This window comes from Nicotiana tomentosiformis, chromosome 11 (genome assembly GCF_000390325.3).
Source record: "Nicotiana tomentosiformis chromosome 11, ASM39032v3, whole genome shotgun sequence".
NCBI lineage: Eukaryota > Viridiplantae > Streptophyta > Magnoliopsida > Solanales > Solanaceae > Nicotiana > Nicotiana tomentosiformis.
Genome location: NC_090822.1, coordinates 124,280,522 through 124,302,435, shown reverse-complemented (window position 1 = coordinate 124,302,435; position 21,914 = coordinate 124,280,522). Strand labels below are relative to the sequence as shown.

The window sequence follows — 21,914 nt, the reverse complement described above, 5'->3', positions numbered from 1 at the left end:
GTCAATGGTGCTGAAAGGGAAGATAAACCCTCTACAAATCTCCTATAATAACCTGCCAAACTCAGGAAGCTACGAACCTCTGTCGGTGTCGTGGGTCTAGGCCAAGTCTTCACTGCCTCAAGCTTCTATGTATCGACCCGGATACCCTCACCCGAAATAATATGACGAAGGAAAGCTGCAGAATTCAACCCTTACCTTATGATACCCCGACCTCAAGTCTATCTTTGAGAAACACCTGATACCCTGCAACTGATCAAATAAATTATCAATCCTCGGGAGTGGGTACTTATTCTTGATTGTCGCCTTATGCAACTGTCTGTAATCAATACACATCTGCAAGGAACCATCTTTCTTTCTCACAAACAACACAGGTGCTCCCCACGATGATGTACTGGATCTGATAAAGCCTTTTTCAAGCAAATCCCTCAATTGTTCTTTCAACTCTCTCAGCTCTGCAGGTGCCATTTTATAAGGAGGAATAGATATCGGCTGAGTATCTGGTAATGTGTCAATAGCAAACTCAATATCCCGCTCTGGCGGAAGGCCTGGAAGCTCATCGGGAAAAATATCGGGAAACTCATTAACCACCGGAATATATTGAAGGGTCGGTGACTCTGCTTTCACATCTTATACCCGAACTAAGTGATAAATATAGCCCTTTCTTATCATCTTCCCTGCCTTGAGATAGGAATAAACCTACCTCTCAGCGATGCAGTATTACCTTTTCACTCTAGAACTGGCTCCCCTGGAAACTAGAACCGAACCATCTTTGATCTACAATCAACATTAGCATAACAAGAAGCCAACCAATCCATACCCATTATAACATCAAATTCTACCATATCTAGCTCAATCAGGCCCGCTACTGTAGAACGACTAAGAACTCCTACTATACAATCTCTATATACCCGTCTAGCTATCACTGGATCCCCAGCAGGTGTAGATACATCAAAAGGTTTAATCAAATCAAGTTCTATCCCAAACTTGCTAGCAACCAACGAAGTGACATACGATAAGGTGGAACCTGGATCAATCAATGCATATACATCATATGAAGAGACTGATAATATACCTGTAACAACATTAGGTGACGACTCCTGATCTTGTTGACCCGCTAATGCATAAATGCGGTTTTGAGGACTGCTCGAGCTAGATGCTCCACTTCTGCCTCTACCACGACCGACTGGTGCCTGTGATCCTTGCCCAGTGGGGCGTACTGATGATGAGGAACCAGCTATAGATCCCGGTAACTGAACTATACCTGCACCACCTCTCATCAGACAATCTCTCATAACGTGGCCTGGATAACCACAAGTATAACAAACACCCAACCCCACGAGACACTGCCCGACATGATGCTTACCACACTGAGCACATCGTGGCAAGGATGGCCTCATCTGACTTGACTTACCCCTATACTGAGAATGAGAGGCCCCGAAACTCTGACTAGGCCCTGAATATGTGGAACGATCAAATCTCCTACCGAAAAACTGAGGGGGTGCACTAGCTGATGGCTGAGTTGGATACCTCGGGTATTGCTATCTCTGACCACCTCGAAAAAAAAAGGACCTGAAGCTCTCGCTCTCTTACTCTGGCCCCTATCATGCTCAGGATCGGCCCTCTGCTTCTGCTTACGCTCCTCTACACCCTGAGCGTATGCCTGAATACGAGAAATATCAATGCCTGGATGAAGTAAGACCGACATACAGTCATTGAGCAGGTGCAACTCCAACCCCATCACGAACCGGTGAACCCGATCCTCTATCTTAGCTACAATAGTGGGAGCTACCTCGCCAAAGAATCAAACTGAAGGCTGTACTCCCGAACACTCATATTACCCTGTCAAAGGGTTAAGAACCTATCAACTCTGGCCCGTCTAAGCTCTGGTGGCAAGTAATGATGAAGAAAAGCCTCTGTAAAATCCTATCATACTGCTGGAAGGGCATCCTCACCTCTGGACAACTCCCAAGACTCGTACCAATTAATTGCAATATCCCGAAGTCTATAGGAAGCTAGCTCAATTGACTTAGTCGTAGTGGCCTTCATTACCCTCAAAGTCCTCTGCATCCTATTGATAAATACCTGAGGGCCCTCATTTGGATCTGCTACAGTGAATATCGGAGGGTCCAAATTAATGAAATCACAAACCCTCGCACTAATGGCCCTATCTGCATGACCAATACCAACCTCCTGACATCGAGCTTGTGCGGACACTAATCGAGTCAATAACTGAATAACATCTCTCATCTCCTGACCCGGTGCATCTAGATGAGGAGCTGGGGGTACTGGAGCAAGTGCTGGAGCTGGTGCCCCTCGGATCTCCTCTGGAAAGGGCAGGGTATGTGAAGTCTGAGATGGAGTCTCACTATGCAACTCTCTCCGAGACCTGGTAACTCGTGGTGTTCTACTTGTAGTCTCATCATCTACGGACTTGCCCTTCTGGGCGGCTGTAGCCTTCTTGGGCATCGCTGAAAACATAATATGTCGTTAGGAAAATGAATTCTAATATCGCACGATCTAAGATAAGAAAGAAGTGTAACCATCCTAAATATCTTGTAGCCTCATGTCTATAAGTGTGGTGCACAACACACCCATAAACAAGACTCTACTAGACACGGTCTGTAGACAACCCTAGGACAGAACTACTCCGTTACCACTTTTGTCATGACCCAAACCGATGGGCCGTGACGAGTGCCCGAGTTCTACCTATCGAACACCCCTAAGCATTCGTCTAAAATATAAACATGAAATAAGTGCAGGTCATGCATAAAGTCTAGAAATAATCTACTAATTCATATGAACAACCTACGTGAGAAAAATTCCCAAAAGACATATATATATATATATATATATATAGAATACGGTAGGGCTAGCCGACAAGGCCACATACTATCTAACTATACATGATTGTCTACAGACCTCTATTAGAGTGTATAACTGTATAAAGGACGATACTGGGCCCTGTCATATATATATATATATATATATATATATATATATATATATATATATGTAAACACATCATACCAAAACTCAAAGCAGCTCCGGATCAAATGAAGCACACCAACTCTCGCTGATCAAGGATCCTAAGAAGGGGGACCGTCAGCTTGTCTGCCTGCACCTGCGGGCATGAAAGGCAGCGTCCCCAGGAAAAAGGGACGTTAGTACGAATAATGTACTGAGCATGTAAAGCATGAAAATCAGTACATAAAAGACATAGATGAAACATGGGGTGAAGAGTTCTACCTGTGAGTCTAAATAATTTTGTGAATCCTAAAACATTTATAATATCATGCACGTGCGTGTAAATGTCGTATCATGCATAGGTATAGGTGCACATATCATCATCAAGCCTCTGAGGGCATCCCATTATATCATCTCGGCCACTGTGGACAAAATCATCAACATATACCAGCTGATCAGGTGGTGGTGCGTATATAACGCCTTAACTTTTTTTCATATCCCATATACATATAATATACGCGTATATAACGCCTTCTGGTCATGGGTCAATGTACATGTATAAATGCATGAAATGCAATAGAAATATGTTAATAAGATTTCTCGAATATCATAAAATCAATATGCCTTTCGGACGAACTTTATCAAATACATATTTTTCTGAGACCCATGAATGGAGGATATAATAATAATTTATATGGGATCAAGAATATAGACACCTCTAGTATTTCTATGAATAGAGTCATTTATGAACGTTGCGTATTTTGCTCGTTTCGTTTGTATCATTTGGATCATGCCAAAAGAAAAAAAAGGATAGCCATAACATACCTCAAGTCATCAATGCAACTCAACAACAAGCTTATGATAACTAGAGCGCCAACCCTATAGCAAAGAAATACGTGTACAATTTAGATGGCGGTAGTATATTACGTATCTCAAACGATAACTCGATTCTAAAATAAAACGGGCAGCATTTCCCCTGATTTTATTGCTCCCTCAAGACTACTATAGGCGAGATACAAACATAATACAATCAGCAACTCAAAACCAACCTAATTACAATCCGGGACCTTCAATACAACAAAACCCCCAAATATACCATAATACACCCAATCAACAAATTATCAATTAGCTTGCAACTACAACGACGAGCGACCAACCTACTACCATACCACATGTGGCATTCTACACACCATTTTTATCCTTCCAAATTCCATAAATCAGCAACACAATAGACAGCCCAAAATCAACACAAAACAGCCCACAAAACAGTCCACTACAAATTAAATAACTCGAACTTCTGGCTTTCGATCACCGTCTTGTGAGGTCTAACTATTAGGAAACGAATTTATCAACTTTTTTTGATATTTTAAAGGTTAAATACAGAAATTAGGAATTTTAATTAACTATTAAATACATTCCAAAACTCAAACTACAAAGAAAAAAGAGGCGATATAGCGATACTTACGTCGTAGGGATCGTTTTAATGTTATCTGCTTCTTGATTTCGTATCCAGATGATAGTCTTGTTTGAAGTAATATTAGAGAGCTCAAGGACCGTTTATGGTGTCCTCTGGTCATATGCTATGTAAAAATGAAGAGAGAGAGAGAGAGAGAGTTGAGTTAAAGAAAATGTATTAACTTTTGAAAAGTCAAAAGGTGCTAGCTTGGCACCCTCTGATTCGCCCATCTTCCGATACTTATATCATTTTATCCGGATATCGTATAAATAAATGGTTAAAAACATTGGAAACTAAATTCCAAGACCTTCAATTTGGTATATAATATGTCCTAAAAAGACCTCATATAGCATACGAAATTTATTTCTCAAAAAGCTCTATTATAGGGCAAATTCTTAGTCGGTTTTTTTGCAACTTTAATCCAATTTTTCCAAACTTTATGTATTTTGTCCAACCATCATATATAATCATATTATGATATTAAACGCATTTAAATTAAGATTAACAAGTCTCATATTCATTATACGTCACCTTCGGACGTACAGGGTGTAACATACGCATACTACACCCTGCACTTCGTGTGCAGATCCAGGTATTCCCGGTTATAGCGGGTGTTGATTCTCTCGCACAGCTGATTTTAAGGAGATTCTGAGGTAGCTGCCGTATTTCACAGATCTTGCCTCTCCTTCCTTATCTCCTTATTTACAGTATTTGGTCTCAGACTGTTATGGACCGTATTTTCTAGATTTGTATTCATATTAGATGCTCATGTACTCAGTGACACCAGATTTTGGGAGTGGTTGTATCGGTAATTATAAGATTTGTGGATTTTATTGAAATATTATATTTTCAAACTTAAGAGAAATTGTGGTTTATTGAGATTTTCGGCTTGCCTAGTATTGAGATAGGCACCATCACGACGGGTGAGATTTTGGGTCGTGATAGCTAGTGGAAAAGTTGCTTTATCTAACTATGACTCGACCGGATATAAGCTACACAGTATAGAACTTGAGTCAATTTATGCACAGGCCAAAGAAGTCACACATAGAAGGGGCTCTAAGGGTGGTGAGGTGTCTGAAAAATGCACCTGGATTGGGAATACTATTGTCATCCAACCCATCATCAGAGCTTACAGTTTATTGTGATGCAGATTGGGCAACTTGCTCTATGACAAGGAGATCAGTAGGTGGTTTTATGGTCAAGATAGGAGACTTCTTGATTTTCTGGTAATCGAAGAAGCAAAACACAGTATCTAGGAGCTCTGCAGAGGCTGAATATAGGAGCATGGCAAATGCAATTATAGAAATAGTATGGCTTACTGGACTATATGAAGAACTGGGAATGTAACTGAAGCTGCCAGTGAAACTGTTTTGTGATAGCAAGGCAACACTTCAAATTGCTGCTAATCCTATATACCATGAGCGAACGAAACACATAGAGGTTGTTTGTCATTTCACTAGGGAGAAGATTCAAGAAGACCTTATATGTACAGAACATGTGCCCACAAACTTGCAGCTGGCTGATATCTTAACCAAAGGGCTAGGGAAGGCACAACATGAAGTTGTTATCCAAGCTGGAAATGTTCAACCTGTTTACATTACATAGCTTGAGGGGGAGTGTTGAAGGTGTCACGCGAGTAGAGTGACAACTGAATCCTTGCCGTTGAAGGATTAGTTAGAAGTAGTTGTTAATTAACTAATTAGAAATGGTTAGGTCGGTTATACAGTATATAAATACATGTACAGTGTATTATTTCAACATAATACTGAAAGTTCATTTCCTCTCCTTTCTTCTCTGTTTCTTCTCAGTCGTGTGAAGCTTTCACAGAAGCATTCATGGCAGAAGCTCAACATCTTTCTCTTTATTTAATATAGTGACAAATAAAAGTAAAAATGCATTTTTAGTATAGTGGACAAGTAAAAGTAAACGGAAGGGGTATAACTAATTGCTCATAATAAGTAAAATTAGTTACTGAAAATAAGATATACTAGTACTTATTAAACAGAAATAAATTATATTACTACAAAAACAAAAAAATCTTTACACTATCTATATATTTAAGTTCAATTTAATTAATTAGAGGCGCTAAATGAAAAAAATGCAAACTATTAGAATGAAATATACTCGTACTTATCTGCGTATGGAATGTGATTAGTTGAGTATCCTAGTTAAGTAGTTATGCTCAATAGGGAAGCAGAGAATGTTTAAATTATTAGATATTTAAGTGAAGCAAATAGTAACGTCAAATTTCTTTATAACCTCATAATGATTAAACTATTAAATATTTATTTTAATACTACTTAATAAACAATGCAATTTATTCTTATTTGAATTTTGTTGTTTTGTTGTTTGAAAAGTTGAGAAAAACAACTTTTTCATGGTATCCGTTTTATTTTACGAGCTAGTTTAATTTTTACTGACTTCGTTAGGATAATTTAATTAGCTCATGGTGTCCATTTTACGTTATACATAAATCTTTTCATTTCAAATTTGTCTAAACTATTTGACATTATTTTATTTGTATATAACTTCTACAACTAAAGAGCACAAATTCAAATGTGACTAAAATTTCAATTATTATTTTTATATTTTCTAATATATTCAAACTTCATGCAAGTAGAATGCAACATAAAAATATAATGGACCCAAATAACCGTCCACCTAATCTGTTAAACTAAAAATAGCTAGCGGATGTATATGTATATATATATTCACGTATAATATATGTATAACTGTGATAATCAATATATAATTTATATATACCGACTAGAAAAAATAAATAATAAATTTGACCGGCTGTAATAATAAAACTATCAAACATTATCCAATTGTACTGGTAACTGGCCCATTTTGAAATGAACGGATGCAACTTGTTTTCATGTGATATATGTCATAATACAGTCACTCATTTACTAACTAAAGGGAGCAGAATATCACAGCTAACTAATTTACTCAAATCCTACTTTCCATAGTAAGTCTAATAATGTCTATATATAGATAGCTCATATCTCTTCACTGTATAATACAAACCATTCAGTGAAAAATGGCAGCCATGAACAATATGCTCATGATGTTAATGGTGGCTGCAATTTTGTTTTGTAGCCACCAACAAGTGGCCACGGCGAGAGAAGTGGTTGTGGCAGATGACAGGAATGAGTTACAACTGCTTTGGCCATGGGAAATTCCCTGTTATCTGACATGGCCATTTCCGTGGCCACCACCACCGCCATGGCCATGCCCTCCTCCACGACCACGTCCACGTCCACGTCCACGTCCACGACCATGCCCTAGCCCTCCTCCACCACCACGGCCACGACCATGCCCTAGCCCTCCTCCGCCACCACAACCACGACCACGACCATCTCCTCCACCACCTCCACCACCATCCCCACCCCCTCCCGCCCCGAGTTCGAGCTGCTCGGCTAGTGACCAAGCAAAGGTTAAGAAGTGCATGTTCAACACACCTAAAATTGATGAATGCTGCCCAACATTCAAGAGCATACTTGGAACTAGTTGCCCTTGCTATAAATATGCAGAGGATTTGGATAATCAAGTGTTAATCACTCTTGAAGCTTATTGTGATGTTGATAGCCCTTGCAAGGGTGTTCAAGTAAGTTAAAAAACCCTTCTATCATTTTTATATTTTTATATGTCGTTTAAGATTTTGACACATTTTTAATAGCATTAATCATGAAGTGAATTTGACTAAATTACCCTTACTTTTTCCATAAATGAGTGATAAATGATTGTACGTCTTCTTCGAACATTAATTGGGATAAAAAACTAGTTTTCTAAAACACATACACAAATTGTGAGCTTTTGCATTTCAAACAGTTCATTGTTTTCTTTTATTTTTCTAATTGGTGAAGTAGTTCTTAGTTTAAGAATATATACAGTGCCTAATGCAGCATTATGTTAATTAATTTCAGGTGATTAAGATGTCCAAGGAGGAGGAGGAGGAAAAGTAAAAATAAAGTTTTAATGTTTAATTCCAGATCATGTATTAGTAGATGATTTGCTATTAATTATCCTTTATGTTGAAAGTCTCTATGTAATGTTTCAAGTCTTCCTTGGGTTTCAGCAATAATTTGGCATATCTGTCAAAAATCCTAATTAGTACTAATGATAAAAATATTATAATACATAAAATCTCTCATCTTGTAGTGTCCGTTCGTCAAATCTTGTTTATTTTTTCCTGATTCCTTAGAATGTTGATCTAATTCTATTTGGAAAAATCATGATTTACAGTCAAATTTGGAATATATCTTACTATATTTTATTTTTTTGAATATTAATTCTTTTTTCGGTAAAAGTTAATTATAAGCATCGGCTAACTCTGTGCTAGCTGCCGCGGATTTAGAGCAGTTTTTGTGTTCAACTGAATATATTGCATTTGCCTTAAACTATGTTACATATGAAAAAAAAAACATAAACATATAATAATAAGATCAAACTGAGCATGTTGAACTAATTCTAAATTCTAAATTCACTTCGATTTAGCACCAAAATCGCGACGATTCAAGTTGAATTTAAGCCCATCCTTCATGGATAGAATTAATGGTGACAAAATGATAAAAATTAAGTTCCATCAGTTTTATCAACTAAAAAATGAGTTAGATAGTGAACTTTAAAAAATGGGTGAAATATGGCTAGGATCCATATTATCCACTTAATAAATAAATATATAATGAATAATTAATTGGTTTAATTTTTACATTTGCAAAACTCAAAATAGGATTCCTTAAATTTGAGATGCTAGAAATTATAGAAAAAGTAATCACATCCAAAATAAAATCATACTTATATTATTCATCGGTTAACTCATTTGACCGTCCATATCCGAACCGCCCCAACCGTTTGGATTTAGCGGGCTGCTATCAGAAGAATGATGACTATTTTGATAAAGCATATGGTCATGAATCCAACTGTTGATGTCATTTATTCGAATTTAAAAGCTAGCCCACTTTTAAAAATAGCCCCATTCTTATTAAACTACCCAGTTTGTACATATTGTCAATTTTTTAAAAAAACAAGCCCACTAGAAATGTCTATTAGCATTGTCATATAACCAAATACTAATGGAAGATCATAGATCTTTTCAACCTGTTATAATCCCATTGCACATTTTGAAATACTAGTAAAATATGAAATTGCAGAATTCTGTTTCAAAGTTCAAACTGAGAAAAGAAAAAAAAAAACTTTACTAAATATAGACACACACAAAAATTCAGTACCATTTAGACAGCTCATTTTAGTCTTCACAAAGACATAATTTAGAACTGGTAGTTCATTACATAAAGGTTACACACTAAAGGGAGATGGAGGATGCATTTTGTTCCTCTATTTTTTATCCCAGTTTCATCAAACATAAACCTCCCTTACTAACAAGTACAAAACACTAGCTAATATTAACTTAAATTCAGAATACTTACTTAGACAGAGACCAAACATTACCAAAGACCAATTCCAAATTCAAAGCAAGCAGTTCTTTTCTCAAGTTCAGAGTTTGTTTTTGTACCAGAAAACACCTTTGCCTTGAGATGCTTCATCTTTCTCCACATAGATACACTCTTTAGCTTCTCTCCACATTGCTTTGAAAACTGGGGTTCCATCAAATTGGTAGTAGTCTCCGAGTAATGGCTTGACTGCCTTCGTTGCCTCCACCGCGTTGTAGTGTGGCATTGTCGAGAACAGATGGTGCACGACGTGAGTATCGGTGATGTTGTGGAAGACCTTGTTTAGAATGCCATAGTCTCTGTCGACGGTTGCCAAAGCTCCCCTTAGCCAATCCCACTCGGATGAATCGTAGTGAGGCAATGACGGGTGAGTGTGCTGCAAGTAAGTGATCAAGACAAGGAAGCCGTTCACGATTAGGAGGGGTACGCCATACATACACACAAGCCAAGCTAGCCCTTTTACCAAAGCAATACGATATAGCAGATAACCTGCTCCAAGAACTCCAGCATCAGAAAGGAAGATCTGTAGCCTCTCGCGGTCATTGTAGATTGGGCCGTAAGGGTCATAATGACATGCGAAGCGATCATAATGTCGGCCAGAGACATTGAAAGCCAAGTACAATGGCCAGCCAAGAGTGAGGGTGACTGTAAGTGACATAACCCGGCCTGGTGGATTGTTCAAGTACTTCGAATACCATCCGAGTTGTGATTTCGGCTTAGGCACAAAGACCTCATCACGCTCGAGCGAGCCAGTGTTGGAGTGGTGGCGACGATGACTATATTTCCAAGAGAAGTAAGGCACCATCAGAGCAGAGTGGAGGATAAGCCCGACAGTGTCATCGACCCACTGGTAGTCACTAAAGGCATGGTGGCCACATTCGTGCGCAATGACCCAAATACCAGTGCAAACGCATCCCTGACAAATCCAGTAAATAGGCCATGCAAGGTAGCAATACGGGGACGGGAGGAGGTGGAAGTAAGTGATGGCAATGTAGTAGAAGACGGACACCAGTATAAGGTCATACACAACATAGGAGAATGAACGAACGAGAGACCGCTGAAAGCAGTGAGGTGGGATGGCCTTCTTGATATCACCAACTGTGAAAGGTGGCTTTGAGGTTGGTACCTTTTCAAGAGGATTCTTCTTTTCGCCAGTCTTGCCGGTTACAACAGACATATTACCACCAGCTCCCATTTTCGCTTCCTTGCCTCGTCAATCCCAAACCTGTAAAAATGTACATTACTCTTGCTTCACTTGAGAGTTCGTCGACTATTATCTTGATATAAGAAAATCAATAAGTAAACAGAAAAATGAATCAAAGAATAATTAAACATCTGAAAAAACTAGACTAAAACATCACTGACCAAAAGAAGTGTGGTCCCTTAATCTATCCACCCCACAATCAATAAAGTCAAGAACCAAATCAGACATGAAAGGTCTTAATTTAGAGATCAAACTATCATTGGCAGAGAAGAAGTACCAAATCAACAATTCAATCTTCTGACAGAAACATGAGGTCTATAGCAGCTAGGGTCCACATAAAATTCCAAAACAGAAATGTGAGGCCAGAAATTGCCACTCATTATAACTCAAATACAGAAATATAAAGAAGGCTAATACATCAAAAGAGTCACATTATGCACAGACACACAATCCTAATACAGCACATTACAGCTATTCCTAATAAATGCCCAAATCAAAGTCATTATCACCACAAATTTTCATGGACCATATAACTAAGGTTGCAAAGATCAGCAAATATGTAGATTATAGCCAAGTGCAGAGTGCCTAAACCAAAGGGCAGCCCGGTGCACAAGTCATCCCGCATTCATGCGGGATCCAAGGGGAGTGATGTAGACGCACCACTGCTCGAACACGAAGGTACAACAAAATATTGAATAACTGATAATCAGACAGCAAACCACTTATACCGGATGGGGAAAACCTGAATGAATTGAAACTTTTTCATGGGAAAGGAATGTTTCATCATTTGTATATTAGGTAATGTGTGTGCATATACACACATACACAAGAAAATTGACAACAAAAAGATGGAGTCAACCATTCATTTTTCATCACTTGAACTAGAAGTAGATTGTACCTAATGCCTAAAGGATATAAGCCAGTGTCCACATCTAAACAACTTGACAAGAAGTAGATTAGTAAGAGTTTCCTCCAAAAAAAAAAAAAAAAAAAAATCCTCACATGCATAAACTCAGTTGACATCTCACCAAACTTTCTCACTAGCTGTAGGCCAATAATTGCTATTTTTATCAAATTCAACATATCATTAGATTACGCAATTTCTAAAACATACTCAGATCTCTCAACCAGTCAAAATACAACAACTAGCGACTATTTAGTAACTTGATTAAGTATCTATAATTACAATTAGAGTTTGCTTTTTCTGAAATAACTTCTATATGTAACTTCCATTACTACACGTTATTGTACTCATTCCAGTTCCTTCAAATTCAAAACAATGCAACAGTGATGTGATAACATCTACTATACAACTAATTAAAGAAGAAAAAATAGGCTGGTGCAACTCAACAATAATGACGGTTATTGACTTTAAGCTAGGACCATTGGACCTTCATTCTATTAATTAAAAGGTAAACCATTAATAACATCCGCCAACCAGCCAATTAAACTAGACAGCAACAGCAATTAAAAAGTACAGCACTACTGCAGAGCATTAATTTTCTAGTTATAAATCACTTCTCACATCCACCTCTAGAGGAAATCATATCACAGACCACCACAAAAACAACATATCCAGTAATATCGATAGAGAGGCTGTTTCCAATAGAAACTCGGCTCAGGAGTAAATCATATCACAGAAGATTTTATTAAAATCTGTGCCACATATGGTTGTTATACACTCGTGTATATGCCTTTACAGAGCTGAAGAGAGAGAATAGATAAGTCTTTTGTGGCAAGTAGAAATAGAGTTACTCAAAGAAGATCTCAAAGAGTACAAAATTAACATTTTTATTCCGTGTCTCTCGTTTGTTTGAGTGTAGTGTGCACGCAGACCTTACCCCTTACTTTAGGAAAGTAGAGAAGTTATTTCCGATAGTCCCGGTGTGCACACATACCTTATCCCACCCCTACCTTAGGAAAGTACCTATGTGCACATATACTTACCCCGCCCCTATCTTAGAAAAGTTGAGAAACTGTTTTCGATAGATCCTCGTCTCGATGAACAAATACCTTTATACCAATTAACCAAAAATGGTACTATCTAGCCTAGAATTCCTTCTTCTTTTTCAAAGAGAGAATGTAAAATTGCCAACTCACAAATCCGAGGAGAGACAAAATACACTGTACCGGAGCATCTGCGCCGCGACACCGGGAGATAGCAGTACCAAGTGGAATAGTATAGGTCCATGCAAGCTAACCCAACCCCCACCTTGAATAAAAAGTGAAGGAAAAAAAAAACTAACTAGCAAAAAAAATCTCCCAACCATTCAACTTAGGGGCCGTTTGGCCATAAAAAAAATTCACTTTTCTAGAAAAATTCACTTCACTTTTTTCGAAAAATTCAGTATTTGGCCATAAAATTTTTAATTTTTTCACTTGAAGATGAATTTTTGAAATTTTTTGAAATTATAAAAAAACTCCAAAAAACTGTTTTTCAAAACTTTCAATTCAGTTCACTCACAAAAATTCAAAAACAGCTCAAAATTGTATTCATGTCCAAACACAATTCTAATTTTCAAACACCATTTTCACTTGGAATTTTTGTTCTTTTTTTTTTCCGAAAATTTTACAATTCTTATGTACAACCGCCCACTTAGAGAACCACTCAATAGTAGATCTTGACTATTCAACGGAGTAGTACTTGACAATTCCTATTTACTCTCAATAGTCATGTCCCCATCTGACATATAAGATCAGTACAGAATCTCTAAAAACTTTGGGTGGCTGTACATCTATGTTAGGCAATCATGTGAACTGATTACTGAAAATGGGTACATTGAATCTAATCAAGTACAATTTTATTTCTCAATTTTTTTTTTAAATGTATAATTATTTTCCAGATTATACGCATTAATAATAACAATGATTTTCATAAAAGTTACTCCCTCTATTTCAATTTCAAATAGTTAGTTTGATACGACACGGAGTTTAAGGGGAAAAAAAAAGGGCTTTTGAAACTAGTGATTTTAAAAGTTTAATGGTTGAAAGCTTTTTGAGGCCATGACATTTGTGTGGTTATAAAAGCTTCTCGTTAAGGGTAAAATGGGTAAAATGAAGAACTTAAAGTTAAATTATTTTCAATTATAGAAATGTGTATTTTTTTTGAACGGACGAATTAGGAAAGCGTTTCATCTACATTAAAACATGGGAAGTAATGTTTTTAGAAAAATTGATAATCCAAAGTAGAAAATCAAAACCATTTTTCAATCCTCTTTAGAAAAAGAAATTCAAAATCTTAAAGGAAAAGACTTGTGAGGTCAGCAAAAGTATAGCCCGTTTGGCCAAGCTTCTCACGAGAAAAAAAAATACTTTTTTTCCCTAACTTGAGGTGTTTGATCAAGTTTTTTTGAAAAAAAAAAGTATTTTTGGAGAAGCAGAAAAAAATAATTTTTTTTCAAAAGCAGAAGCAGAAACAGTTTTGATATTTCTTCTTACCAAAAATACCTTTAACAAAATATAGTATATACCAAAATAACCGTTAAACCTAATACTTAGGATATTAATATATAAATATTTCTTATTATTTTTAGGATAGCTTTCTAATTATAGTGACTTTAGAGGTGAATACTTTTATATTTGCTGAATAATTTTTAATATATTTAACTTATATTAAAAGAATTAAGTACTTTTAAATTTTATTTTTATATTTTACTTAAATAAAATAAAAAGATTTAATTATTGCATGTAGTAACAAATTTTTAAGACTATTTATTTACTTATAATATTAAGTATTAAGCAAATCTATTCACGTTTTTATTTATAATTTAATACTTAAAAACAATTTCTAAAAAGCTTGGTCAAACACAAATTATTGCTCAAAAGTATTTTTTAGAGTGATTAGCGAAACACAAACTATTCCTGTCCAAAAAGTATTTTTTTCAAAATAAGTCGTTTTCTCCTGTTATAAGAATCACTTTTTTTTGTCATGATGGAAAAGTAGAATTGTCAAAATCAGAAAGCCCCACATAATGATTTGAACAAATCAAATCGAAATTAAAAAAAATGACAAACACAACAATAAAAAAAGACTGATATAAACAAAGATTGATTTGGCCGGTAGCCGCTACCTAAAAAGATTAAAAAATTCATCTTTTTACACCACTTTTCAAATTCTCACATTAAACATGCTCCGAAATATCAAAGTTTGAGAAAAATCTGTACTTACCGCTCTCAAGCAAAAACAAAACCCATAAAAATACAAATCATCCAAAAATCATGCATGCAAATTCTATAGTTCTGGATTAAAAAAACTAAAATAAACCCAGAAAATTACCTACCACAAAAAGGTTTTTAAAAAAAAAAACTTTTTCTCTAAAGATGGCTCATGCATGCAAAAATTCACCCACAAAAACAGAAATCAAAGGCTTTTGTGACAAATTTAAATATGTGACTCTGTTCCTGTAAAGTCTAAAAAGAAACCTCAACTCTTAATTAGAAGTCTCGGGTTCAAAAGTCTCTCCTTTAACAAGCCTTACGTAGCGCAAATCTAAATTAATCAGAGGAATCCAGATTTAGCTCGAATACAGATTAATCAGAGTCCACGCAGGTACCAAACATGGGAAATCAAGGGAAAACTAAAGAGAAACCCATTACAGATCTGGCCAAGAAAAACTCAATGCAGCTAAAATCAATCAAAAAACTCATAACAAATCAAGAATCATCAAATTTAAAAAAGGAAGAAAGAATGCAGGTGAAAACAATGGAGATAATTGGAGGAAAAAATTACCTCTTTAGCCTTCACCCACCCCCACTCTCTCTCTCTCTCTCTCTCTCTCTCTCTCTCTCTCTTTTTCTCTCAGTGAAAGAGAAGAGGCTAATTTTTTTTTGGGTATTTGAGAAAAAATGGGATTCACAAAAAGGGAGTTGTGTATATATATAGTAGGCGATATAAGGGGAGGATCCTGCGACGGTCCTTCTTCCTTACATGCATGCTTAAACGTAACAAGCTCTCGAGGTGTCTACGTGTCATTATTTCATTGGTAGTCCGACACGTCATTTGGTATATTGGTCTTCAAAGTACAACAAAGATGGCATATTTGGAGATCTGATTTTTTTATTTGTTCTTGATACCCTTATATATATTCAACTATTGCACTTCGACTCACATCGTTTTGTCTTGTTATTAATTAGCCCCCTAATTTTTCTCAATATTAGTTCTATTTTTTTTACAATATGAATTAATTGACCCGATTAAATCATATTTGCGTTACGTAAAACCCCTTTTATTCTTTCGCAAATCATTGCAAAAAGAAAGGAGTTCGGACTATGAAAGTTAAATTACCTAATTTTCTAGCTTAATTCAAGCATCAATTTTTAAAATTAATTTTACATATTTATTACATAAAAAGCATTACTCCATAAGTTACGACTTAAAATGACTAAAAATATATGAAAACATATAATAAAAAATATTCAAACTCTCGAATAGTAATAATGTCATAAAATGAAGAAATAAAATATGACCATGTATAACCACATCATTTGAATATCTCTTTATTATGAAATGAATTCCTCCTTGCTCTTAACTTTTTGATAGCAAATATTTGGTAGGACAAGTTAATCCGAAAATCTTGTTGCACGAATATATAGCAACATGGAAGGAAGCATAGTTATATTTGTAAAGCTATGAGTTTAATCTACAGTTTGTTATAATTATAATAAATTTTTATTTACATAAATTTATGTTATCGTCGAAAGTTATTGGTTCAATTGAATCCATAGTGATGAAGATATCATTGTCGTTTCACCACATCATATGTAGATAACAATCGTAATTGTTTTGGAATTAAAAAGATCAAGGCACAAGTCACAATCCTAAGATTTAAAACAATAAGGTCACAAATTGAGCAAATTTCCATAAGTTAAGGGGGTACAAAAGCAACTAATTCAGACTTTTAGATGGAAAAAGAAATGTAGTGTGTGACAAAGAGAGTTTGCATGTGAGTAAGAAAAGGCCAAAAGTTCTTTGGGGATGAAAATGGCCATTAGTGGGAAAGAAGTGTCCACCTGACTGCCTTGTAATACGTGAAGCACTGAGAAAAGAGTTTGAATATTAGTTAGAATATTTTGTCTCCAGCTAAGTATCTTCTCTTTGGATTTGTCTCCTCCACACATAAGTTAAAAGGAAATGAAAATTTCGGGGAATTATTTTAGTATTATGTAACACTTATCTAATTTGGCAAGTTGTTTGATTCCTCTAATCTCAAATATTTTATTACTGATTTAGAAAAAAAAAAAATTATTTTCTTATATATAAAAAATAAAAATAAAAATAAAAAGCAGTCTGATAGGTAGGCTCGGAATCACTGGACGAGTAACAACTTGTTTGGATGATTGTTACCTGTTGTATTGTATCGTATTGTTACTTTAAATACGATGTTTGTTTTGGTTGTTACTTAAATTTTATTGTATTGTATTGTTAAATCCGTCGTTATGTAACGATGAAATGTGCCACTTTATGTAACGATCGATTTGGTGTGGTTGCATCGTTATCCTGTCTTTTTCTCTCATCTCACCCTTCATTATTATTAAATAATTTTATCATTTACCCTACCTTTTTATATAATAAACATAATTTTTCTTTATAATATTGCAAGTTTATTCTTTATATTGCTGGTGTGTGATATCATGAAATAACAACAAACGATACAATCTATCCAAACATTGTATTCATCAAATGATACAGTACAATATAATACGATACATTATGAAACGATGCGTAACAATCATCCAAATTAGCTGTAAGTTGTCCTGGAGAAGTTTTGTCAAAAAATAGCTGGAATGGCTCACACGCGCCGGAAAAGTTACTGTAGCTCGTCGGAACCCTAGTTCTAGCGGCGCGTGGAGGCGCGTGACTTTCTGCCTGAGAGATTGACTGGGGTTTTGTCGTCTTACTTTTCTGAAGAAGATGGTAGTGTTGGTTTTCGCACAACACTTACCGATGAGGAGATAACACAAAGTAATGTTGAGTCGTCAACATGAAAAACGCACGGTGACTGACTTTTCTATTTTGATGGGATTGGAATTTGTGGGGTTTGGTCGCACAAGGGTTTCATATTTTATTTCTTATTTAGCAAATTTTATTATTTTCTTATAATCCATAAGCAGCTCGATGTAGAAATTATCTTGTATTTACGCAAGTCCATGAACAACGGAACGCATATTTGAAGTTTATGGATTATGAATCTGCCAATGAGTTCATAACTCGTTTAGTTATTGGATTCGCAATTAAATATTTATATATATATTTAATGAATTTTTTAATATAATAGGGTTTAATGCAAAAGTTATTGGATTCATCCGAATTCATAAACAGTACACTACCTCCGCCCCCTTCCGTGAAAGGGACACACATTAACGGATGCGATATAGACAACCTATCATAATGCAAGTATTAATAGCTGTCTCCATAGCTCGAACTCGTGACCTTAGGTCACATAGAGACAACTTTATTGTCGTTCCAAGGCTCCCCTTCAATTCTTTTCTTACATGTTTAAAACCAAATGTGTTTAGAAAAAAAAAAATCACTTAAGGGTATGGTTCAGTGGTCAATGAAACGTGTGGAGAATCATAAATTAAGTCTCACGTTCAAGTTCGGGACAAATACACTAGGTGGTTTTTTCTTATTTGTCCAAACTTGCCGGACACATTTACCCGATACTTATTCTAGTAGTAGTGTAAATAATTAAAATAGTTTGGCTAACATTCTGCTTTCTATCTAGGCTGTAAATATAAACTTTGTTTTACAAGAAATTAACCCTTTTCGGAAGCAAATAATTTGGCATCCGTACAAACTTGGCACTTATCTATATCTATATCTATATACTATATTAAAAACTTGAAGCCCTTAACGAAATATCATTCGTCTTTTTTACCTTTTCAAAATAGGTTTCGCACTAGGCAAAATAGTAATTTAGTTCTTTTTCTAATATTTAAGTGTTTGAAATCAACTAAAATATTGACTACTAAATATTTTCCAACTTTAACTTGTACGAGTCCTAATTTGCACATACATTGTATCTTTAATTTATAAAAGCTTTATTATTATTTCCTTATATTAATTAATTTATACTTCTAAGTTTTATACAAGAAAATTAATTGATTTTTATGGAAGTCAAATCTCCTACTCCTAATAGTTGTCTAACGAAGTAAAATCAAGTTATGTAAAGAAAATATATTTCTATGGGACTCATTAATTAATTATTTAATACTTTTTCTAAGTTTTATATGAGGAAATTAATTGATTTTTACGAATGAATCCCATTATGCTACCTCATAACAATAATTACACAATGTTAAAGAGGCACATAAATATTATTAAATAATATATTTGAATTATAAAATAAAAATTTAAAAAGTATAAGTCATTAAAAATAATAAATAATATATCTCGACTCTCATGAGTGACGATTGAAAAATTTATAATTATTCAAGTTCTTCACTTCTATGTTATTCAAGTAGGGTTACACTTATGACCAGTGCCTATTAAAAGAAGGCAATAATTGAGTTTAATTTATATAGATGTTAAGCCATCAAAATATACATGTCAAAACGAAGGTCCTAAAATTTCCTCAGTTTCTGCTACGTACTTTTGGTCTATTAGCAACCAAAAGAAAAAATAAACAAGATTGATATATAATAAACTAAATGTTGCTGCAAGCAAATTCATGTGTATCAAATCATTATCGCCTTATCGCAGTGCAACAAATCATACCAAAAACTATTCATGAACACACAAATACCCTGATAATATTTCATAGACATTTAAAAGTTAGAAGGAAACTATGCTATTAAGAAATGAGATTTAATTCACCTTCTACATAGTGCTGTATCTATAATTCAAAACAAAGAGTACAATAAAAAAAAAAAATTTAAAAAAAAAGACACAAGAAATTTTCCCTAGAAAGGGACGAATGTAAACAACTCGTGGGCATACAAATAGTATCTAATTATGATATTTACACGTGCAAGTTTTAATTTATTTAACACTGGAAACAAGTTTTTAATAGTCTAAACAACCTCATAATTTGGCACTTGACGGATTTTTTTTTTTAATTAAATAATTTTACCGAAAAGTCCGCAGTCATCTCAGTTTGAAATAGTAAAACACGTAATGTATCCTAATTGTATAGATTAACTTTTATCTTTCAATAAAGGCTTGGCATATTATATTAAAAGCACTAAGGCCCTTAGAGAAATGTCGTTCGCCTTTTTTACCCTTGAAAAATAAGTTTCACACTAGACAAAATAGTCATTTAAATTATTTTCCTAACATTTAGGCTTTTCGAATTAATTTAAAGTTTGACTATTAAATCTTTCCTTATTTGAGTTAGGTAAAAACTCCTAATACTAAGTAGGAATTATATATAAGATTCTTTCCTTATTTAAATTACCTTTTTTTAAAAAGAATTAGTAGTTGAGTTTATCGATATCTTCTAAAATAATAGTAACTAAATGACTTTAGAAGTCTCTATTTTTTGCTAATACTTTGGAAGTAGTTATCCAAGTTTTGAGATTTTTTTCTGAATGAGAAACAAGACGCATGGGCCTGTCAAAGAAATATATATATATATATATATATATATATATATAATAGTTATTCTATTTACTTAAACAACATAATAGGTAGCATTTCAAAAATATTGTGAATTTTTGAAAATAATTACGACTCTGTTATTTTGGTTGTACCTTTTTAATTAAGCAAGAAAATAATAACGCTCTAGCCGATTTTTATTGATATGACCCCAAAATAAAAATACATAATTATTCTAGATAGTTATTTGCATCTAAAAAATAACAAATAATACATAATTGGTACTTTATTATTTTAGCTTCGGTGCAAAATTTAGAGGATTTTTTTAACATAAGCTCCATATTTTTGGCTCATAGATTAACATGGTCCTTTTAGAATCCATTAACGGTAATTATTTCATTCCAATCTTAGACTCTTACTTCCATAAAAGAAAATATTCGGTTTTTGGACAAAGAAAGAAAGCTCACACCAAAATGAAGAAATAGTAGATTAATCAAAATGCAGCAGTTAAAGAATACCTTTTGCAATAGTAATTTAGTCTTTTCTAATATGTTGAGAACAATTGATATGATATTTCTTATTGACCGTAGACATTATTCAATTGTCTTTTTGTCTTGAGAGTTTCTTCCTTCGTTGAAGTTAGATAATTCTGATCAATATTTTTAAGAAACTTAAACTTTTGTTAATTTTTATTTTATGCCTCAAACACAAATTCTAATATAATCTTTATGTAATTTTCTAAAATTTTGTATTTGTTGAGATGGGGTACACGCGCGCGTATCCTAAAACTAGTTGGGGAAAGAACTGAACGCTGTTTTGAATTTCTTTTTCAGGTAAATTATAATCACTTTTTCCCATTTACTATGCCTACACAATTTATTGCAATTTGCCAGATATTTATTCCACATTAATGGCAGATTTAAAGTATCTGATTACTCTAGATTTTGAATATAACTTTGGATTTAACGAAAATAAATGTTGTATTAAATGAACAAAAGAGTCCCTCTAGTTACGGTTTCATTCTCTGCTCCTCCGGTCCAAAATAAGTGATTTTTTTGGTTGTTTTCACACAAATTAAAAAATTCACCTTTTAACATTAATTAACAATGAAATTGACCATATTAACCTTTACTATCTCTTCACAAAAACACTTCTAGCACATACTCCAATACTATTTACTCCAAGGGCAATGTAGGAAAAAAACAATTAATTCATTCTTGAAATCTGGAAAAATCACTTATTTTGGACCACAAAAAAAAGATCAAAAAATCACTTATTGTGGACCGGAGTGAGTATTAC

The 21,914-nt window shown here is 34.5% G+C and overlaps 2 protein-coding genes across 2 annotated transcripts; one reads left to right on the top strand and one right to left on the bottom strand.

Annotated features, from left to right (window-relative positions):
• The first annotated feature begins 7,334 nt into the window (after positions 1 to 7,334).
• Positions 7,335 to 8,576, top strand: LOC104106673 (uncharacterized). The gene is made up of 2 exons (XM_009615268.4): positions 7,335 to 8,030; positions 8,350 to 8,576. The coding sequence occupies exons 1-2, from the start codon at positions 7,464 to 7,466 to the stop codon at positions 8,386 to 8,388; spliced, it is 606 nt and encodes a 201-aa protein (XP_009613563.1). The 5' UTR covers positions 7,335 to 7,463; the 3' UTR covers positions 8,389 to 8,576.
• Positions 8,577 to 9,632: 1,056 nt separating this feature from the next.
• Positions 9,633 to 15,985, bottom strand: LOC104106672 (delta(12)-acyl-lipid-desaturase-like). Its single transcript, XM_009615267.4, has 2 exons — positions 15,810 to 15,985; positions 9,633 to 11,101 (listed from the first exon to the last, which is right to left on the bottom strand). Exon 2 carries the CDS (start codon positions 11,069 to 11,071, stop codon positions 9,920 to 9,922), a length of 1,152 nt encoding a protein of 383 aa, XP_009613562.1. The 5' UTR covers positions 11,072 to 11,101; positions 15,810 to 15,985; the 3' UTR covers positions 9,633 to 9,919.
• Between the last annotated feature and the right edge of the window lie 5,929 nt (positions 15,986 to 21,914).

Bases quoted from the DNA above. Each gene is read 5' to 3' on its own strand.
- LOC104106672 (XM_009615267.4), bottom strand. From the start codon at position 11,071: ATGGGAGCTGGTGGTAATATGTCTGTTGTAACCGGCAAGACTGGCGAA.
- LOC104106673 (XM_009615268.4), top strand. From the start codon at position 7,464: ATGGCAGCCATGAACAATATGCTCATGATGTTAATGGTGGCTGCAATT. The intron at 8,031-8,349 runs GTAAGTTAAAAA...AATTAATTTCAG, and splicing joins GCCCTTGCAAGGGTGTTCAA to GTGATTAAGATGTCCAAGGA.